This window comes from Plutella xylostella, chromosome 8 (genome assembly GCF_932276165.1).
Source record: "Plutella xylostella chromosome 8, ilPluXylo3.1, whole genome shotgun sequence".
Classification (NCBI taxonomy): domain Eukaryota; kingdom Metazoa; phylum Arthropoda; class Insecta; order Lepidoptera; family Plutellidae; genus Plutella; species Plutella xylostella.
Window position 1 is genome coordinate 8,771,850 of NC_063988.1, and position 17,608 is coordinate 8,789,457.

General features: G+C 39.0%; 1 protein-coding gene across 3 annotated transcripts in view; it reads right to left on the reverse strand.

Annotated features, from left to right (window-relative positions):
- The window catches only part of LOC105380335 (NFX1-type zinc finger-containing protein 1), a 29,754-nt gene extending 12,817 nt beyond the window's left edge, over positions 1–16,937 (reverse strand). The window contains exons 1-14 of one of the 3 annotated variants that reach the window (XM_048622381.1): positions 16,742–16,937; positions 15,304–15,332; positions 13,956–14,317; positions 12,815–13,468; positions 12,250–12,469; positions 9,768–9,813; positions 8,306–8,531; positions 7,137–7,316; positions 4,550–5,482; positions 3,903–4,058; positions 3,466–3,613; positions 2,657–2,740; positions 1,564–1,718; positions 312–425 (exon numbers count right to left, since the gene is read on the reverse strand). In XM_048622381.1, the coding sequence (XP_048478338.1) occupies positions 312–425; positions 1,564–1,718; positions 2,657–2,740; positions 3,466–3,613; positions 3,903–4,058; positions 4,550–5,482; positions 7,137–7,316; positions 8,306–8,531; positions 9,768–9,813; positions 12,250–12,469; positions 12,815–13,468; positions 13,956–14,317; positions 15,304–15,331 (3,306 nt within the window). In that variant the 5' untranslated portion in view covers position 15,332; positions 16,742–16,937. Of the gene's footprint in view, positions 1–311; positions 426–1,563; positions 1,719–2,656; positions 2,741–3,465; positions 3,614–3,902; positions 4,059–4,549; positions 5,483–7,136; positions 7,317–8,305; positions 8,532–9,767; positions 9,814–12,249; positions 12,470–12,814; positions 13,469–13,729; positions 14,318–15,303; positions 15,333–16,741 lie in introns of all 3 variants that reach the window. The other 2 variants (XM_048622380.1, XM_011549860.3) reach the window with 2 other exon arrangements.
- Between the last annotated feature and the right edge of the window lie 671 nt (positions 16,938–17,608).

Below are 17,608 nucleotides of genomic sequence, written 5' to 3' on the forward strand. Positions count from 1 at the left end.
CTGGCGTTCGTTGGGCGATCATTGGGCCGGTCTGTACGCAGCTTAAGATAGTTATTTATTTATTTATTACTTAGGTATTTATTAAGCTTACATATTAAATCTAGTTTTACCGTATGTTCCACAAAACTGTTTGTATACAGTTTGCCTGTGGGATCGGAGTCTCTTTATACTACACAAAATACTTACATATATGTTTTAGGTATTGTTATACATAATTGGTAATATCTTCATACAAATAATAAAATAACTTAATAATAAATAATGTTGGGCCGGTCTGTAGCTTAAGAGCTATCTAGTAATGGGCCACTCACAGTTTCCTTGTAGTTGTGCGTCAGGAAGAACAGGTTGTGGCTGAGGCCGCGCACCTGCGGGAAGGCTGCGACGGACTCGTGGTTGCGCAGGCGCGGGTAGATGGCGGGCGCCACCTGTATAACAATTACTTACTTACAATGTGCTTTTACAGTAAAGAGGAGTTTTTTAATGATGTTTAGCATAATTTTAATGTAACCAAGTAAAAGGATTGTCATGTTGTTACTGAAAAAATTCTCAGGCTAGTAAAACTGGCTAAGCATTACACTAAGAACACCTAGGTTACCTAGGTATCGCTAGCGTAATTCGATAGCAATTTATATGACAAGTGACTACGTTGGCGCGGTTCTTTTTCCATATGTAGTAGTAGTAGTAGTAGTATAACTTTATTGTACATAAAACACTTAAATAACATTTAATACTTAAAATCTATAATACAATAAGGGCGGCCTTATCGCTAAAAGCGATCTCTTCCAGGCAACCCTAAGAGCTAAGAGAGACAATTTTGAATATAAATGAGGAAGTTGTACAAAAATATAAACAGTAAAGACAAAAGATATTAAAACCTACTTATTTTATTAATAAATACTTAAATACATACATAAAAAATAGTATATTGCATAAAATAGATACACATGATAACTAGATATTTATCATATGTTAGTGTAGCATCGTACAACGGTAGCGTATTGCGGCGGTAGAGCAAGTGCACACGGTGCGTTGCGGCGCCTCACCGCGGAGGTTTCGCCGTGTCAGTGGGTCGTCGTTGGTTGTCTTCTGCGCCCGTCAGGGCGCAGGCTTCGGGCCTATGAGGGAGCCCTCCTTGCCCGGGCTTCTTCTCCAGGGCCAACCAGCTCCTGGGTCCGGGGGGGGCCGCCTGTTCAGCAGGCGGCGTCTTGTTGGCTGTCTTCGTCTCAGTGAGCCGCCGCATCGACTGGTTGCCGACGACAGCAGCTCACGAGGAATCGTCTGGTCCAGTGGATCGACTCAGGGAGCCCCTCTTGTCAGCTGAGTGCCAACAGCTAGCTGCCCCCCCCCCCCCCCCCCCCCCCCCCCCGGCCTCACCGCCGTCGCAACGCATCGTGTGCTCTTGCTCTTAGCCCGCGATAGAGCGAGGCCCCATTAGTGCGTTGCACTGCGTTGCGTTGCGTCGCCCCAAAGGTACGATCATCTCAACGTCCCTAAAATATATGGCAGTAACGACGCTGCGACGACGCAACGCACTAGTGGGGCCTCGCTCATAGACATACTGACCAGCGCGGCGATCTCGGGTCGCATCCGGTGCTGCACGGTGAGCTGCGCGCTGGGCACGCCGTTGCGGACCATCCGCTCGAACAGAGACACGCCCATGTTGAACTCGCGCTCCAGCCGGTAGTTCGCACACGACGGCCGCAGCTGTTGGTGGTCGCCTGAAACAATATTTTAAGCTGGGAATCCGAGGTTGGGGTAGACGAGTTCTGGAGTGGAGACCACAGGCAAACGCAGCGTGGGACTCCCTCCTGCCCGCTGGAGCGAAGGGCTAGGCTAGGGTAGCCGGTAGTGGCTGGATGAGGAAGGCCGAGGACCGAGTGTTGTGGGGCTCCTCGGTAGAGGCCTATGTCCAGCAGTGGATGGTTGTTGATTGATGATAAATAAAAATAAATAAATAAATATGTGGGGACATCTCACACACGGCCATCCGACCCCAAGCTAGGCAGAACCTGTGTTATGGGTGTCGGACAGCTGATATATCTACACAAATACATAGATACCTAGATAGATATTAAATATAAATATCAACACCCAAGACCCGAGTACAAATATCTGTCTTTAAACAAATATCTGCCCCAGCCGGGAATCGAACCCGGGACCTTCGGCTTAGCAGTCAGGGCCACTAAGCACTACGCCATTCGACCGCCATGATGATCCGAGGCAGCCTCGGGTCGAGCGCCTGCCTCGGCCGAGTCCGCGCAAGTGGACGCTTGCTCAACCTGGGGCTCGCCACGACACGAGGCTAATTTTTTCATGTACCGTGCATTTGAAGGAGAAGGTCGTTTAAACTGAGGCGATATGCCTCGAGCTGATCACAACGTGCTTTCTGTCAGAGCGAGCAGCCTCAAACTTAGGGTGTTTGCTTCAAGTTGGGGCTGCTTGATCTGAGTTTGCCTCCAGTGGATACCCAGCTTTACAAAAATCTACCTACTCACTATTCGGAAAGAAAAAGGGCTCGGATTATATTCTAGGAGAAGAACCATGACTAGAAACTCCATAAGAACGATGAAACTAATTAGAAAGGTGCAAAGATCTATTAAGTATACCTATATATGCAGTAAATAGTAATGCTGTTGTCAAGTAGGTAGGTACTTACCAATGAGGATTAGATGCTGGCAGTGTCTTGTTAGAGCTGTTATTATGTGACTTTCCAACACCTCTGCCGCTTCTTCAACAATAACTATAAAGAAAAATAGAGAAAAGTTCAGAACCAGCTTTGAGGTAACTATTTTATATGATACTCTCGGACATTATTAAGTATCCTTTTTTTATTACGGTTTTACATTTTTTGATTTTTCGCAACACTGGTTTAACTAACTATACAGTTTGTCTGTATTGGGATCGAAGTCTCTTTAATTTACTGTTACATCATCACGACCCATTACGTCCCCACTGCTGGGGCACGGGTCTCCTTCCAATGAAGGAAGGGTTTAGGCCTAGTCCACCACGCTGGCCAAGTGCGGGTTGGTGGACCCCAACATAAGCAAGCTTGTGCTGAGAGAGTTGTCAGGTAAGTGGGCAACCCAACTGTCAGATGTTTTCAAGCCACCCGAAGGCCTCTGACTAGGCTTAACGACTACTGCCGAAGCAGCAACCGGAACGCACGGCTTAACGTGCCGTCCGAAGTACGGATTTACTGTTAAATATACTGTAAATAGTTTATTTAATTTTATGCTACACAGGTTATGCGCGCATAATTTCGTCGCGAATTCAATTAGGAAAGATTAATGTGATTCTATTCCTCAATAATAACAACTACCTAGTTGCAATGCTTCAATACCTACCGCGATGTAGGATCTTAATCGGTAGTCTTTCTTTGGTATCTCATTGCAGGATTGATGTATCTTTAATAGTAAGCGTAAGCAAGATAGATGTCGCCACAAAATAATGTATTTAGTGACCTACCTATATTTGGGGCTAGGCTCTGCAGCAACTTGCGATTTTTTGCCGCACCAGTGGTTGTCATCCCAAAAACCTTGGCCTTCTTTAATACTTTAAGATCCATAATCATTCTGGATTCTTCATATGCAGTGTAAGCGTTTTTCTGAAGAACCTGAAACAAAAGAATAACTTCTATTACTTAACAGCTTTTTAACTAAAACTAATCGTCATGTTAAAAAAATGCAATTTCTTGAACATTAGTTACGGAGAGTGACTGTATGTATTTTATCCCACAGGTAGCTATTATCCAGGCGCTATTAAGACGTGACAAGAGTTCTCCGTCGCGCTCGCTCTTGAGGCTGCGCGATGTGAGTGAGCGCGATGCAAAACTCTTGTCACGTCTTAAATGCCCCGTACTAGCCCTTCAGACATTGTGAAACCCTTACTCATATAAAATTTACCTGCAACGGCACCATTTTTTCCTTGGCAGAGTCTGCAAGTTTCCTAGCCCATTTGTAGTAAATTTGCCAGCGCTCTTCAACAGTGAACTGTCCAGGGTGATCTCGGCTGGTTATGTTTATGTTTAATGCGTTGTTGTGTATATGTACCGACAAATCCTGAAATCATAAGCTTTTGCAGTTCATGAACATTTAGTGCCAATTTCTCAATTGTCGGTTATCTAACCGACAGGGATTGATTTATAAATTAAACGTCATCTCCATATAAAATTCATGACAGATGTTTCAAAAGCTAACCACCACTCCCTGGTTATGCTCTAACCGAGAATGGAGAAATTGGCACTTAGAATACTTCTTATACCTTTACATACATAGTAGGTAGTAGGTACACAGTAGATAATTATGATGGTTTTTTGTATGAGTTATGAAAATATTGTGAAGTAAAATCTAAATGCTCTGAACTGTATTTAAAAATTACCTAATAATAAATGAAAGTTTTAAAACCATAAGGTTTTTTAACCATTCAGGTAGGTAAGTGAGATATCTAAAGTAGGTATAGATTCCGTACTATCAATGACAATAAAGGACTAAATCCCCTTATGAAGGACTTCTTGTGTTAGCATAATACTTTCAAAATGAAAATAACTTACTTTGTACCGCTTTATTTCCATCTTTAAATCATTTACCCGACGGTTCAGCTTATTAGCGATATTGACATTATTGGGTTTCTTTAGTTGAGACATCGTGTGTTGCAACTCTGTTACAGCTTCTTTGTATGTGAAAGATGACATATCGATATCGTCGACGTCTGTTAGTTCAACAAAGTTCAAGTCATCCAGAGTTAATTGCATCCTATTCGGGTCATCATCGACATCTATTTCCTGATACTCTTCATTTGCTTCTACTTCTGCATCAAAATAGATGTCTAAATCTGCATTCAAATCAGTTTCTTCGAAAAGCCATTCCTTCAAAGGATCTTTTCCACTCCTACCATAGAACTGCTCGAGTATGCTCGATTCTTCTGTGATTTCCTTCACAACTTTATACTTCAAGACTCCGTTGTTGATCTGGTACAGCATGTCTTGTAGTATTTTTAGCTGTGTCACAGTTCTTTGGAGCGCAATCTTCTTTTCAAAGAACAAATTATTAATGTCACGGCTCAAACGCATACCACCCCTCAGCTTACTCAAGTTGTATTTATCAAGGCTTTCACACTTGGACTGTCCCCCTACCCTCACAATTGAGTCGGTAACGTTTGAAATAGCTTCCAAAAATTGGTCCAGGGCATGGTTTGTGAAGCAAATGAGCAGCAGCTTGATTTTTTCAAAATTTTCTATCATCGTTTTTGCTACTTTAACGCCAAGGAATGTTTTTCCCGTGCCGGGTGGCCCCTGGATGAGGGCAAATTCATGAGTAAGTGCTAATTTATAAGCTTCTAACTGACTTTCATTGAGACCCAACTCTTTGCAGGTGGGCCAGTCTTCATCGTGTAATACTCTTATTTTTCGTTTGGGATATCCAGGAGCTAGATCCATTTTCACAGTAAACTCCTGAGTTAAGTATGCTGGTACTGCTGGATGAATCTGCAAAAAAAATATTTGTTTTTTTTCTAAGTACTTCCTAGCTTTTTCTTATTTATTGATTTCCTTATAGTTGGCTTTGTGCGTCATGTCACGCCATTTTAGCCTATCATTTGTCATATCCCCATTCACTCCACACTGGCTCATATTTTCTTTTACGTAATCAAGCCACGTCTCCCTTGGTCTTCATGTCTCATTTCCCACACTTTCTTTGTAATATAATCATCTTGTTTTTTCATGAAATGCCCAAACCAAGAAAGGCGATGGCTTTCCATCTTTTCCACTTTTATACTTCCCCTTAACTATAAGTATACTCATTTCGTATTCAATCTTTTCTTGTCACACCACATATCCTTCTCAACATTCTCATCTCTGCCACATGCATCCTTTTCTCATCACATACTTTGGTTGCCCAGCACTCTGGTCTATATACAATACACAAACAAATCGGCTGTCCCATTTTAAAACACAGTAACAGCCATGAGACAAAATGTTCAGGAGAGCCAAAAAACATTTTTGTCCCTTCATTTCAATGCCCTGGTAAAACTATGACAGATATCTGAACAAATGTAAGCTTAAAAGAAGCGGCAGAACCTAGGCTTTACATACAATACTATTTCATTTAAATATAACTAAAATTGTTGCTGTAATGCACAAAATAAAACACTTACTAGGTTTTATATGGTTTTCTCACCCTAAAACCGCCCTCACTGACCATTTCAAAACCTAGTAAGAGCCATTATTGTGTAATTTAAGACAAGTTAAGTATATTGAAATTGCAATAATTGCGTAATAATTTCATTTTTTATATGTTTGGGATCCTTCACATATTATAAATCCAATTTTGCAGCACTTTTACACGACGGCACTATAAGTAATAGCTGAAATACGGGCATATTTTTATGTTTTTTTTTTGTTTTATGTAAATGAATTAAATAGCCATATTAAGAAGGCTCTAACATGAAAATTATTTATGGCTGCCTTCAATTAGACAATATTTCCTAAATTTCTATCTAAAAATCAGTTTTCTCTTATTTATAACTTGTTTTTTTTTTGGTTTATGCAAAATAGGGCTAGTAGAAAGGTTCTGACGAGAAAGGTCTCTATGGCTTTTATAAAGAAGACAAAATTTACTTATGTTCTACTTTTAATTCAACTCTCTAGGTCTCATTGGTGCAAAGATACAGGTTCTGAAATGTCTGATATTTTGTTCGAAAAAAGTGTTAGTAATAATGTATGCCATTTGTGACTTACTAAAATTAACGGACGAAAATTGTCCTTTGCTGACCATTTCAAAACCTAGTAAGCGCCATTGACCATTTTAAAACCTAGTAAGTCATTTTCACTTACTGTGTTTTAAAATGGTTGGTGGCTCTTACTATGTTTTGAAATGGTTTTCGTGGCATTTTTGATTTCGCAGGGTGGAGTTACTAGGTTTTTAGAAATTTTATTTTCGTTTCTAAGCGGTTTTTTGATATTCTGACAATGCAGTTTTGTGCGGAATCGCCTAAAATAATATATAAATCAAAGACCCGTTTTTTTTTAAAGTTGGCGGTTACTGTGTTTTGAAATGGGACAGCCGAAATATACAACATACAGGTAGATATGATGTAGTTTAAACATACAAAGATAAGTACTTAGCTAAATTTAAACTTACATCGACTTCTACAATATATTTTTGCATCGCTATATTATCATCATTTATAAATTCAGGGTCCTGTAGAGCCCTCAACACATGATAGTACGGCTCAAAGTAAACTTCACTTTCTATCATGACATAGGAATCATTTGTGGAAAAGCCACTTGCTGCATCACAACCAAAAATGGAGACTGGGATCTGAAAAAACACAATATTATTTTGATTATGAAACATGGTACGGTCAGCTGTATAAGTAGCTACCTATACACTATTGTACCTTGTCATACTTGCTACATAACAAACTGACAATGTTTTAATAGGCATTTTGTGAGATTGACAAGGTAAAAAAGTGTACAGCTACTTATGCAGCTGACTGTAGGTACCTACACATAATTATTATAATAATAAATAATAATAAATAATAATATAGGTTTCGAATCCTGTACTCAGGATTCAGAGTCGCGAGCACAAATTTCGAACCTCCGTTAACGTTGCGTATCGTCAACTGTCACTGTCAAAATGTAAGGCAAAGTTAGTTCTAAAAGTGACATTTGTTTTTTCCATATGTTAGGTGGAATTTTACCAAACGCTTAACGTATTTAGTAGCCTGTCATACGTCTGTCAGTTAGTACAAAATGTATTTAAAATTTGATTTAAATACGTTCAGCGTTTGGTTAAAGTAACCCTTCGTGTAAATTCGAAAATAGTATCGAATCCAGTGCTCGCTACACAGCGAGCACTGGAGCGAGTTTGGTGAAATTCCACCTAACATTATGGAAAAAACAAATGTCACTTTTGGAACTAACTTTGCCTTACATTTTGACAGTGACAGTTGACGATACGCAACGTTAACGGAGGTTCGAAACTTGTGCTCACGACGCTGCACAGATTCGGGACGGTCAACAGTCGATTGTCTCGCGATTAAGTGACGTACGAGTATGATTCTATCACAAAGTAAGTATATAATATGGTTCTATTCTATTGGCGGGACAATCGACTGTTGACGATAATTACCGAATGTAATTTTTTTAGGGGTCTGTAAGTCTACTAGGAACCCTTATAGTTTCGTCATGTCTGTCCGTCTGTCTGTCCTCGTTCTCCGCCATTGCCACGAAAATTGGTGGAGATAATAATTATGTAAGTATAAATATAATACAAAAAATAGTTTTTAAAATTCATATCCATACCTTTCCCTGAGCGAGTAGTTTCAAGTCTCGGTCCAGGATCGTGGCCACCGTCACAGTTTGGAAGTCATCCTTGGTGAAAAGCAACAGTGAACCAAACATGAACCTTTTGCTGTGTTCCCATTGCATTTTCTTCATTTTTTTGACAGTATAGGCGTCGAATCCTATGATAACGCCAACCTTCTCCTTAGATACGTATGGCTCGACAAATTGAACGCCCTTGTGTACGCTGAAAACAACGAAATGGTTACTTAATCTAAGATGGTGTCTTAAGAATACTATGCCGCTAAAAAACACTAGGTTTTCCAAACCGTCCACCAACCCGCACTTGGCCAGTGTGGTGGACTAGGCCTAAACCCTTCCTTCATTGGAAGTAGACCCGTGTCCCAGCAGTGGGGACGTAATGGGTCGTGATACTCGTGATGAAATACAAAACAGATGAGCCACTTAAGTCCGCTCCATACTCTCTAGCTCTCTACGAGAGGTTTCGTCTCGGGTTTCGATAAAACTATTCACTATTGAAACTACTGGTACTGACGTGGCGGGCTCTACCGAATAGGGCCTCTACACTCTAAGGGTGCTTACATAGAGAGACTGGGTTCCCTTTATCTACCCGTACCGGTAGCCTGCTGTTTATCTTTCTGCGAGTGCGCTAGAGCATTTCCTGGTTTTAAATCTCTCAGTTCGCATACTTAATCAAGTTACCGGTACGGGTAGATACAGGGAACCCGATTTTTTATGTAAGCACCCTTATATTCGCTGTGTCTCGTGTAGTTTGATCGAGAGTCTGGAGCGCGCTTTACTCAGTCTGCGGCGTAGTTTTTGCCCACTAGGGACGCAGCCTAAGCGTTGTTTACAACATTACACATTGCATATTATATTATGACTAACCGACATCGCGTGTCGTGGCTATCGTTTCAATACTGAATGCTGACCATTCTTCTCAGAAGAATGCAAAAAGATGGTGAGAGGTTTATAATAAAGACCAGTCAGATAAAATACAGTCGCAATCTGCTCAGAAGGAGCCGAACGAAATAGTTTCCCCCAACTCTTGAAAGGCAATGTATTGCGTCTGTCTTGCGTTGTCATCATGAAAAAAATCATAAATTCTCTTCAAAATCGATTTTACAAAAAGTAAGAATACTTACATACATTTTCATCAAGATCAAGCCTTTTTTAGAACCTAGCAGTAAGAACCAAGTACCCAGAATGAACAATTTATTTTACATTTTAGCAGAAATAGTCTTTTTTGGCGTTTTTGTAAAATAACTTCTAAATTGTATGCATTTATATTCTTGTTTCATGGTCTTAAAATAGGCATTACCTAGCTGATTATATAAGTATTTTCAGTCTTTGTAAAAACGCTTTTGAAGAGAAGTTATGATTTTTTACCTATTGCCTTTCAAGAGTAGGGGGGCCGATCACCATCACAATTTTTTAAATTGATTAAAAAGTTAGTACGTACCGTATATTATCATACCGATTCTTCCTTGGATCTTGAATGTATTGAACTGAAATGAAATAAATTAAGTTTTAATATCTTATCATTGACCATAATATTATAAAAATACAAATAAAGAATATTCTATCTATCTATCTATATTAAGTGGTCCTTCATTTAATTAAAAGCTAGCATGCTTTGCTTATGCATTTTAAGGTTGAAACACCATCTAGCAGGAGTCTAAGCTGTCTAAGCCAAAATTGAAGTTATTTTTATGCACCTTAATTGACCGTAGCGTAGGTATGAATGTCTAATATTATTTTGCAAGATTAAGTGCCAATTTCACCATTCTCTGTTAGAGCATAACCAGGGAGTAATGGTTAACTTTTGACACATCTGTCATAAATTTTATATGGAGATGACGTTTAATAAAATTTATAAGTCAATCCCTGTCGGTTAGATAACCGAGAATTGTGAAATTGGCACTAAACGGTCTTGCTTGACAGACAGATAACTATGTGTAAGTTTCACAAAATGAACCTTTAAGATACTTACTATTTTAGTAGGTACCTTTAAGCTAATGTCGGCATTCAATCTATTAGTGCCTTGCTTTGACTCAGACAGATATAGATTTAATGCCGACATTAGCTTAATGTTCCTTTCTGCAACTCAGCAATGGACAGACAACAACAAAGTGATCCTAAAAAGGCTCCGTTTTTAACTTTTGAGCTATGGAACCCTAAATATGCTGTGGGACGGGAACTCGTCAAAGGAAAAGATTTTAAAGCGAAGCAAAACTGGTGTGAGTCATCTAGTAGGACATACAATAAATACTTATAGTTAATAAACATTGTATTACAAAAGTGGAACAATCAGTCACTATTCCTGCAACCTGATAAGAATCGAGTGTTTGCAAACACATAGATAATGGTATCGTATAAAATAAACTTCTGAGAAAAGTGGTATGTTGTGTGTAGCTTTTTTGCAAAAACACAGCATTATGCAGTTAGGCAGAAGTTTGGTTACTGCAATAATTATGTGCTGTGCTATAAGCACTTACTATGAAAGAACACAAAACATAAATTTCGGATGATCAGCTTATCGTCACGCAACACTTATATTTTTCCTAAACGTTAAAAAATTTCGGAAAGAGGAAGTACTCCAATCGAAGGTTGGCTGGAAGAAATTGCTTTTCGGCAATAAGCCCGCCTTTGTATGTCTGTGTTGTGTAATTTGTCTTTTTGTGTAAGCGGCAAAGAAACCTGACCCTTCTCAGAAGCATTGTTATTATGAGAGGAGGGTCAGGTTTCTCTGCACGTGACCGTAGCGTGTTTTGAAACTATACAAGGCCAGAACGCACCCATAGTGTAATAGCACTGTATAGTTTCAAGTGAAAAAAAATTATATTTTACTTGAAAATATACACGATTTGTGCGTACTAATCGCGTATACTTTCAAGTTGGGATTTACTGAATCGTACTTGAAAATATACATTGCTATTACGCATATTGCTTGATTGGCGTACTTGTCGCATTTAATTTATACCTACATGCTGATTCTAATTTACTTAACTATTTCGGTAAATGTAAATGACTACAATTGACTTGTTCTGTCTGTCATACCTATAAAATGATAATAAATGAAGATGAACAAGCTCTAATTTGATTGATAAATTGATATTTATAGCAATCATACTTGCAAGTAAGCATACCTACTAATATCTTATTATTTAAATGAATTAAGAGTAATACCTACTACACTCCTGAACGGATAAGACTAGCTTAATGATATTAAAGTGCATTTAACAGCGCATCAAAATATTATTATAACCAACTAAAATAGTAAATTTTGATCAAATTTTAAATTTAATGGTTAAAAAAAATTAGGGTCATTTGGTGTTGACTTTTTGCTACTTGGACTTATTCATTGCTCGTGAGTGTAGACGGTGTTTCATCAAGTTTTGAATTCACCGTAATTGTCTTTTATGAATTGTTCTACATCCTCTTATGAGATAATTTTTATTATTAACAGTTCTACAGTTTAATATCAATTTACTTTTTAACTTACGGTGTAAACAAAAAACACGTTACGAAATTAATGCCAAGTGCGTTATGATGATGCAATGTTTAGAAAGCAATAGACTTATTACTATTTCGCATGAAAGAAAGAGAGAGCAACAATTCAAAAGGGCTACCTGGTAACTAATCACGTATAGTTTCAAGTGCTCGCATTGCCGCTTGGCGCTTGAAAATACACACGATTAGTACGCAGTGGTAACTGCTGCAGTATATTTTCAAGCCATAATTTTGGCCTAACTTACTTGAAAATATACGCGATTAGTGCGTAATGGCCTTGTATACTTTCAAGTAAATCATGGCACCATTTTAATTTGAAAATATACGCGAGCAGTCCCAACCTCTGCGTTCTGGCATTGTATAGTTTCAAAACACGCGTGACCGTACAATAAAGTGAGACTAAAAAATAAATAAATAAAAAGAGCGCTCACTGATCCCGGCTCTGACAGGGCCGATGCAGTCTTCTCGCAGCAGCCTGAACTGCACATCGAGGTAGTGGTCCTGGCTGTCGTACCGCCCCTCGACGATGTTGGGGCGGAGGAAGGGGTGGCCATGCAGCAGGTCCCCTCGCGTCGGCAGGATGCTCAGCTCGCGGAAGTCGTCTGGGGGCTGCTCGTTCTGACCCGCTTGGACGGTCACCCTTCGCTTTACCTGGAACAAGGTTTTGGCTGTTTTAGCTACCTAGCTCCCTGCTTATACCCTGATTACACCTCAGTAGACAGTATCCTCAGCCGATTCTGGCTGTTTTAGCTACCCAGCTCACTACTTATACCCTGATTACATCTCGGTAGTCAGTATCAGCAGACCAATGAACGACTAGCAATTGGCCAAGTGTTCGGCGGAGGACACTGGCGAGACATCCTACTCGGTAGTTGTAACAAGGGTAAGTAGAGCTTGAAAAGTATGCGGTGTTGCGACGGCGACGTCTCACTTCCACTAGTAGATCCATAGGATCTTTTGTTCAATTTATTATTTTAATACATTTAATATTATTACCTTCTTTTCTTCTTCTTTTTCGCATATCACTAGCTTTTCACGGAGCTCGTTCAGCTTTGCGTCGCTTTCCGGTGACAGTTGAAAGTTGGCTCTCATTTTCAATCCGTCGAGACAGACTCGCGACGCTCCGTCTATGAGGGCCCTGCACCTCTGCAGAGCAGTCGACGGCGAGCGAAGAATTATGCATTCGCAGAAACAAATGAAATTATCCCAAAAGTCATTCGGCGTTGTCCAGTAAACCGAATTGGTCCTCTTGTTACCTGCTGCCGTGTACGGCAGGTCCATTAAATAACCAGAGAGACGAGCAATGTACTTGGAATTGCATACGTTCAGTAGAACATTCAGTTTCAACTCTTCGAAGGGTGATCGACAAACTTTTGCTATAACTTTAATAATCAGCACGAGCATATCATTCTTGTCAATATCAGAGTCTAGGAGAGCCTGGAAGGAGTTGGCCTTTCCATTCAATTTGGGCAGAATATCAGCGGTATCGGTATTTGCTATCTCCTGTAGCAGTCGGAAACCCATTGGCCTAGTCTTGTTTTTTTGCTTGTCGTCATCTTCATCACTGGATCCGTTATTATCTTGATGCTGTCTGTTGCGGTTGTGATTCTGGTTTCTGAAATTCACGGCATCTCTTCTATCGTTACCTGTGAAAATATTGAGCATTATAATTTCACCTACTTTAAATGGGAATAAAATTTTATAGTACCTACGTGCTGAAAATCATAACTTAAAATTTGTAGGATAGTTACTAAAAGTTGTCTAGAAAAATAAAAAGTTTGGAAACTAAAAAGAAAATCCTGAAGGATACCAAAAATAAGTACTTATCTGTTCTAGTGTTTCCAGTGAAAATTAAATTAACTTTAACGTTTTTAGATACTAAATGTTTAAATAACAAATTAATTCACGCACCTCTATGGTTACGTTCGTTCCCCTGGTTAGCCTGGTTTGGTCCAGCTGCGGGATTATTGGGATTCCTTCTGTGATACACATTTGTTTCACCATTAGGTCTTTGGTCATTCTGGACATGGTTACGTCTGTTCCCCTGGTTAGCCTGGTTTGGTTCAGCTGCGGGATTATTGGGATTCCTTCTGTGATACACATTTGGTTCACCATTAGGTCTTTGGTCATTCTGGACATGGTTACGTCTGTTCCCCTGGTTAGCCTGGTTTGGTCCAGCTGCGGGATTGTTGGGATTCCTTCTGTGATACACGTTTGGTTCACCATTAGGTCTTTGGTCATTCTGGACATGGTTACGTCTGTTCCCCTGGTTACCCTGGTTTGGTCCAGGTGCGGCATTGTTGGGATTCATGTTTCGGTTCCCAGCAATTCGTGCCATGTTATTATTATTCCCCGGGTTGTTTTGTGGCCTCCGATTATTTGGGGCATTATTAGGTCCGCCATTATTTTGGTGTCTTCGGTTTTGAGCATTACCTGCATCCCCTGCGGGTCTCACGTTGACCCCATTGTTTTGACCTGCTAGTAAAGGGGGTCTCCTCCCTATAAAATCATAAACAAATATTGGTTTCTTTACACTGTGCTGCATAGCGATCACAAGTACTGTCGACTCAAGTCGCTAGCGAAATACCTAATCTTCATTAGCGCCCCTGTCGGTAACGTTAGAAACTAATAAAACGATTAAAAATTCCAGTGACTTGCCTAATATTTAATTACTATCGACTTAAATCAGTTACACTCGTGATCGCTATGGAGGGCTCTCACCGAACGGATACTTACTTTACAAGTATGTAGTATGTATGTTTTACTTAGCTAAGTACTTACCTAAAGTTAAAAAAATAGGAAATACCCTTCCCTTCATGATAAAAAACAAAAAAAAACTATTGATAAACGATTAAAACGCACGCCGAGCCGTCTGTAGGCGGTAATTGTATTGTAGGTATAAGTAAGTTTGACTTTCAGTTCTAACTATGGCAAAGTAAGGTCTGAAATGGACTGTTATAACTGACTAAGATAATTATTACAGAGTGTGTGTTGACTAATATTAATCAAGTAATTATTGCAAATGTGGTAAAGACCCAAAACTAACTAGTAGGTAATATTAGTTCAATGTAAAGGCCAAAGGCGTGGAGCTAAGAGGTCCATCAAGGGGATTTTATCTCTTTTGAGATCCTCAGAAAGCCAAGCACAGGGCGCAAGATGCGCATGTCAAAAAGTGACAAACGTTTTCCGTCGCACTCTTTCTCGTAGGCGCGCGATGTGAGTGAGCGCGACGCAATTTTTTTGTCACATTGGCATGCGCGTTTTGCCATTTATAAAAACTATAAAAGTTTACGTTTTTTTCTGTCATCTGCATACATTATCTGTCAAAAGTTGCATGATAGTTTCCGGTAGAGGCGCCATTTTGTATGCGAGAAAACGAAAACTTTTATATCTAACAAGCCTGTACTAGAGCCTCAGACCACCTGACTTACAGAATACGATGGCAGTTTGCATTAATAAATTTAATAGATAAGCTTCAAACTTACGTCGGATTTGATTGTCTTCTTCATCCATCCTGAAATTAGATGGGTAGGTAAATTAAAAAATATCATCGAAGGCAATCACAGAAATGGACGTGCGACGCGACGTGCGGTCTAAGTCGCGCGAGCACAGGATTCGAAACCTCCGTTTACGTTGCGTATCGTCAACTGTCACTGTCAAAATGTAAGGCAAAGTTAGTTCCAAAAGTGACATTTGTTTTTCCATATGTTAGGTGGAATTTCACCAAATGCTAAACGTATTTAGTAGCCTGTCATACGTCTGTCAGTTAGTACAAAATGTATTTAAAATTTGATTTAAATAAGTAAAAGTGACCCTTCGTGTAGATTCGAAAATAGTATCGAATCCGGTGCTCGCTGCACTGAATGTTGAATGTTAATGTTACCTATCGCTAACTTGTTTTGACAACGATTTTCTGGTTCAATTTGACACGAATAACTTCGTATGTTATACCTACTTTGTTAAACTTTGTTATGACTTCGCGATAGGTCTCATGTGCCTGCTACCGCTACCAACCCGCGATTTCGATAATGTACCTATAATGTACATAATTATAATAGGTATGTACTATTCTTTGTAAAATATTTGATTGACAGATTCTTGGGGTCACTTTTACAATTTTAAACACATTTAGCGTTTGGTAAAAGTTACCCTAAGCCTGGTAAACAAAACTCATTTTAACTTTTCTAAAATAAAATTAAGTACTTAACTAGGTAAGTAAGTATGTTTGAAATCATAGCGTTGTTTTTTTTTGTCATACAATGTATCTTCACAACACTTCACATTCACAAGCTAAGTGTTATGTGGTCACAAGTGGTAAGTAGTTTAGAGTTCAGTTTAAAACATTTTCTAAATTAACTCTAAGTATACCTAACCTACCTATTCGTTTAATTTCTTTTAATAAACCTTCAGTTAAATCCTCACACACAAGGTGTCGTTTTTAAACTACTTAGTTACCATCTCTTGATAGAAGAGTTACGAATACAGTTACAGAGGAGATGCAAAATGGCGATGCTGATGCAAGGCTCTCTACCGGTAAAATTATAAATAACTAGCTGTTCCCGCGCGCTTCGCTTCGCCTTAAAAAGTTTTCCCGTGGGAATTCCGGGATAAAAAGTAGCCTATGTTCTTTCCCAGGGTCTAGACCGTATGTATACCAAATTTCATTCAAATCCGTTCAGTAGTTTTGGCGTGAAAGAGTAACAGACAGACAGACAGACAGACAGACAGACAGACACAGTTACTTTCGCATTTATAATATTAGTTAGGATTAGGATTTTTGGGACTCGGTAACTTTGTCCAGGTACAAAACAAGTAGTTACGTAGGTCGTAGGTAATATATTTGTTTTGTAACGAAAATGATTTTACTTACACTTGATGATAAATAATTTTATTTGATTTGAATAAGCATAAATAAGCACTTACCCAGTGGCTCGTAGGTATCAGGTTACAACCTAAAATCACGCACGGTCGCACAACAAAAACAATAATCTGAATACCTACAATGAACAGATCAATGCAAGGAACATAATTTATAGAAACTAAAACCACTCAATTCAACACGGATTAAGTTTTCAAGTGTTTTTCAACGACAAGACAAACCCTCGTTCGACTATGAATGAAATGAATTAAAGAAAAAAATTGTGTGTTGCCTTTAAAAAACTAAAAATACCCACAATATTGATATACGTAAAAAAATGCATTTACCAACTATACCTATAAATCTGGGTTTTCTAGTTAAGTAGTAGGTTTACTTCTATGGGTTTTTCAGTTTCATGTTAAAAATATGAATCAAACTTAGCAATTTAGTAATAGGTACTTAACTATGTATTATGTAGTGATTTTCAATTTAAATTTGCATTTGATAATTAGCTATTCAGTATGTTTTTTACCGACGAAACAAGTAATAAGTATGTATGCTTGCAACACAGGTTAGTCTTCGTCATGGGAATAACCACAGTGTTGCCAACTTAGCTACTTTATAGTGTATAGCAAGATTTAGTTTTTTTTAATGCCAAGTTGCTATAATCTTTTGAAATTTACAGATAATACCTAATAAGTTTTTAGCTACTTTGAATGGCTTTTACAGTGCGAGATGCAAAAAAAAAAACTGAAAAGAATCTGATTCTATCCAGAGGGCGTCCTACACTACATTATACATTTATATACGTTTGCCAATTCGTGGTCTCCACTCCGGAACACGGTTACCCCATCCGTTATCGGTTCTTCGACAGATGTGGCCAGTCCGATTCTGAAACGGTTCTCCAATACATTGTTCTCTGGCGAATGTGT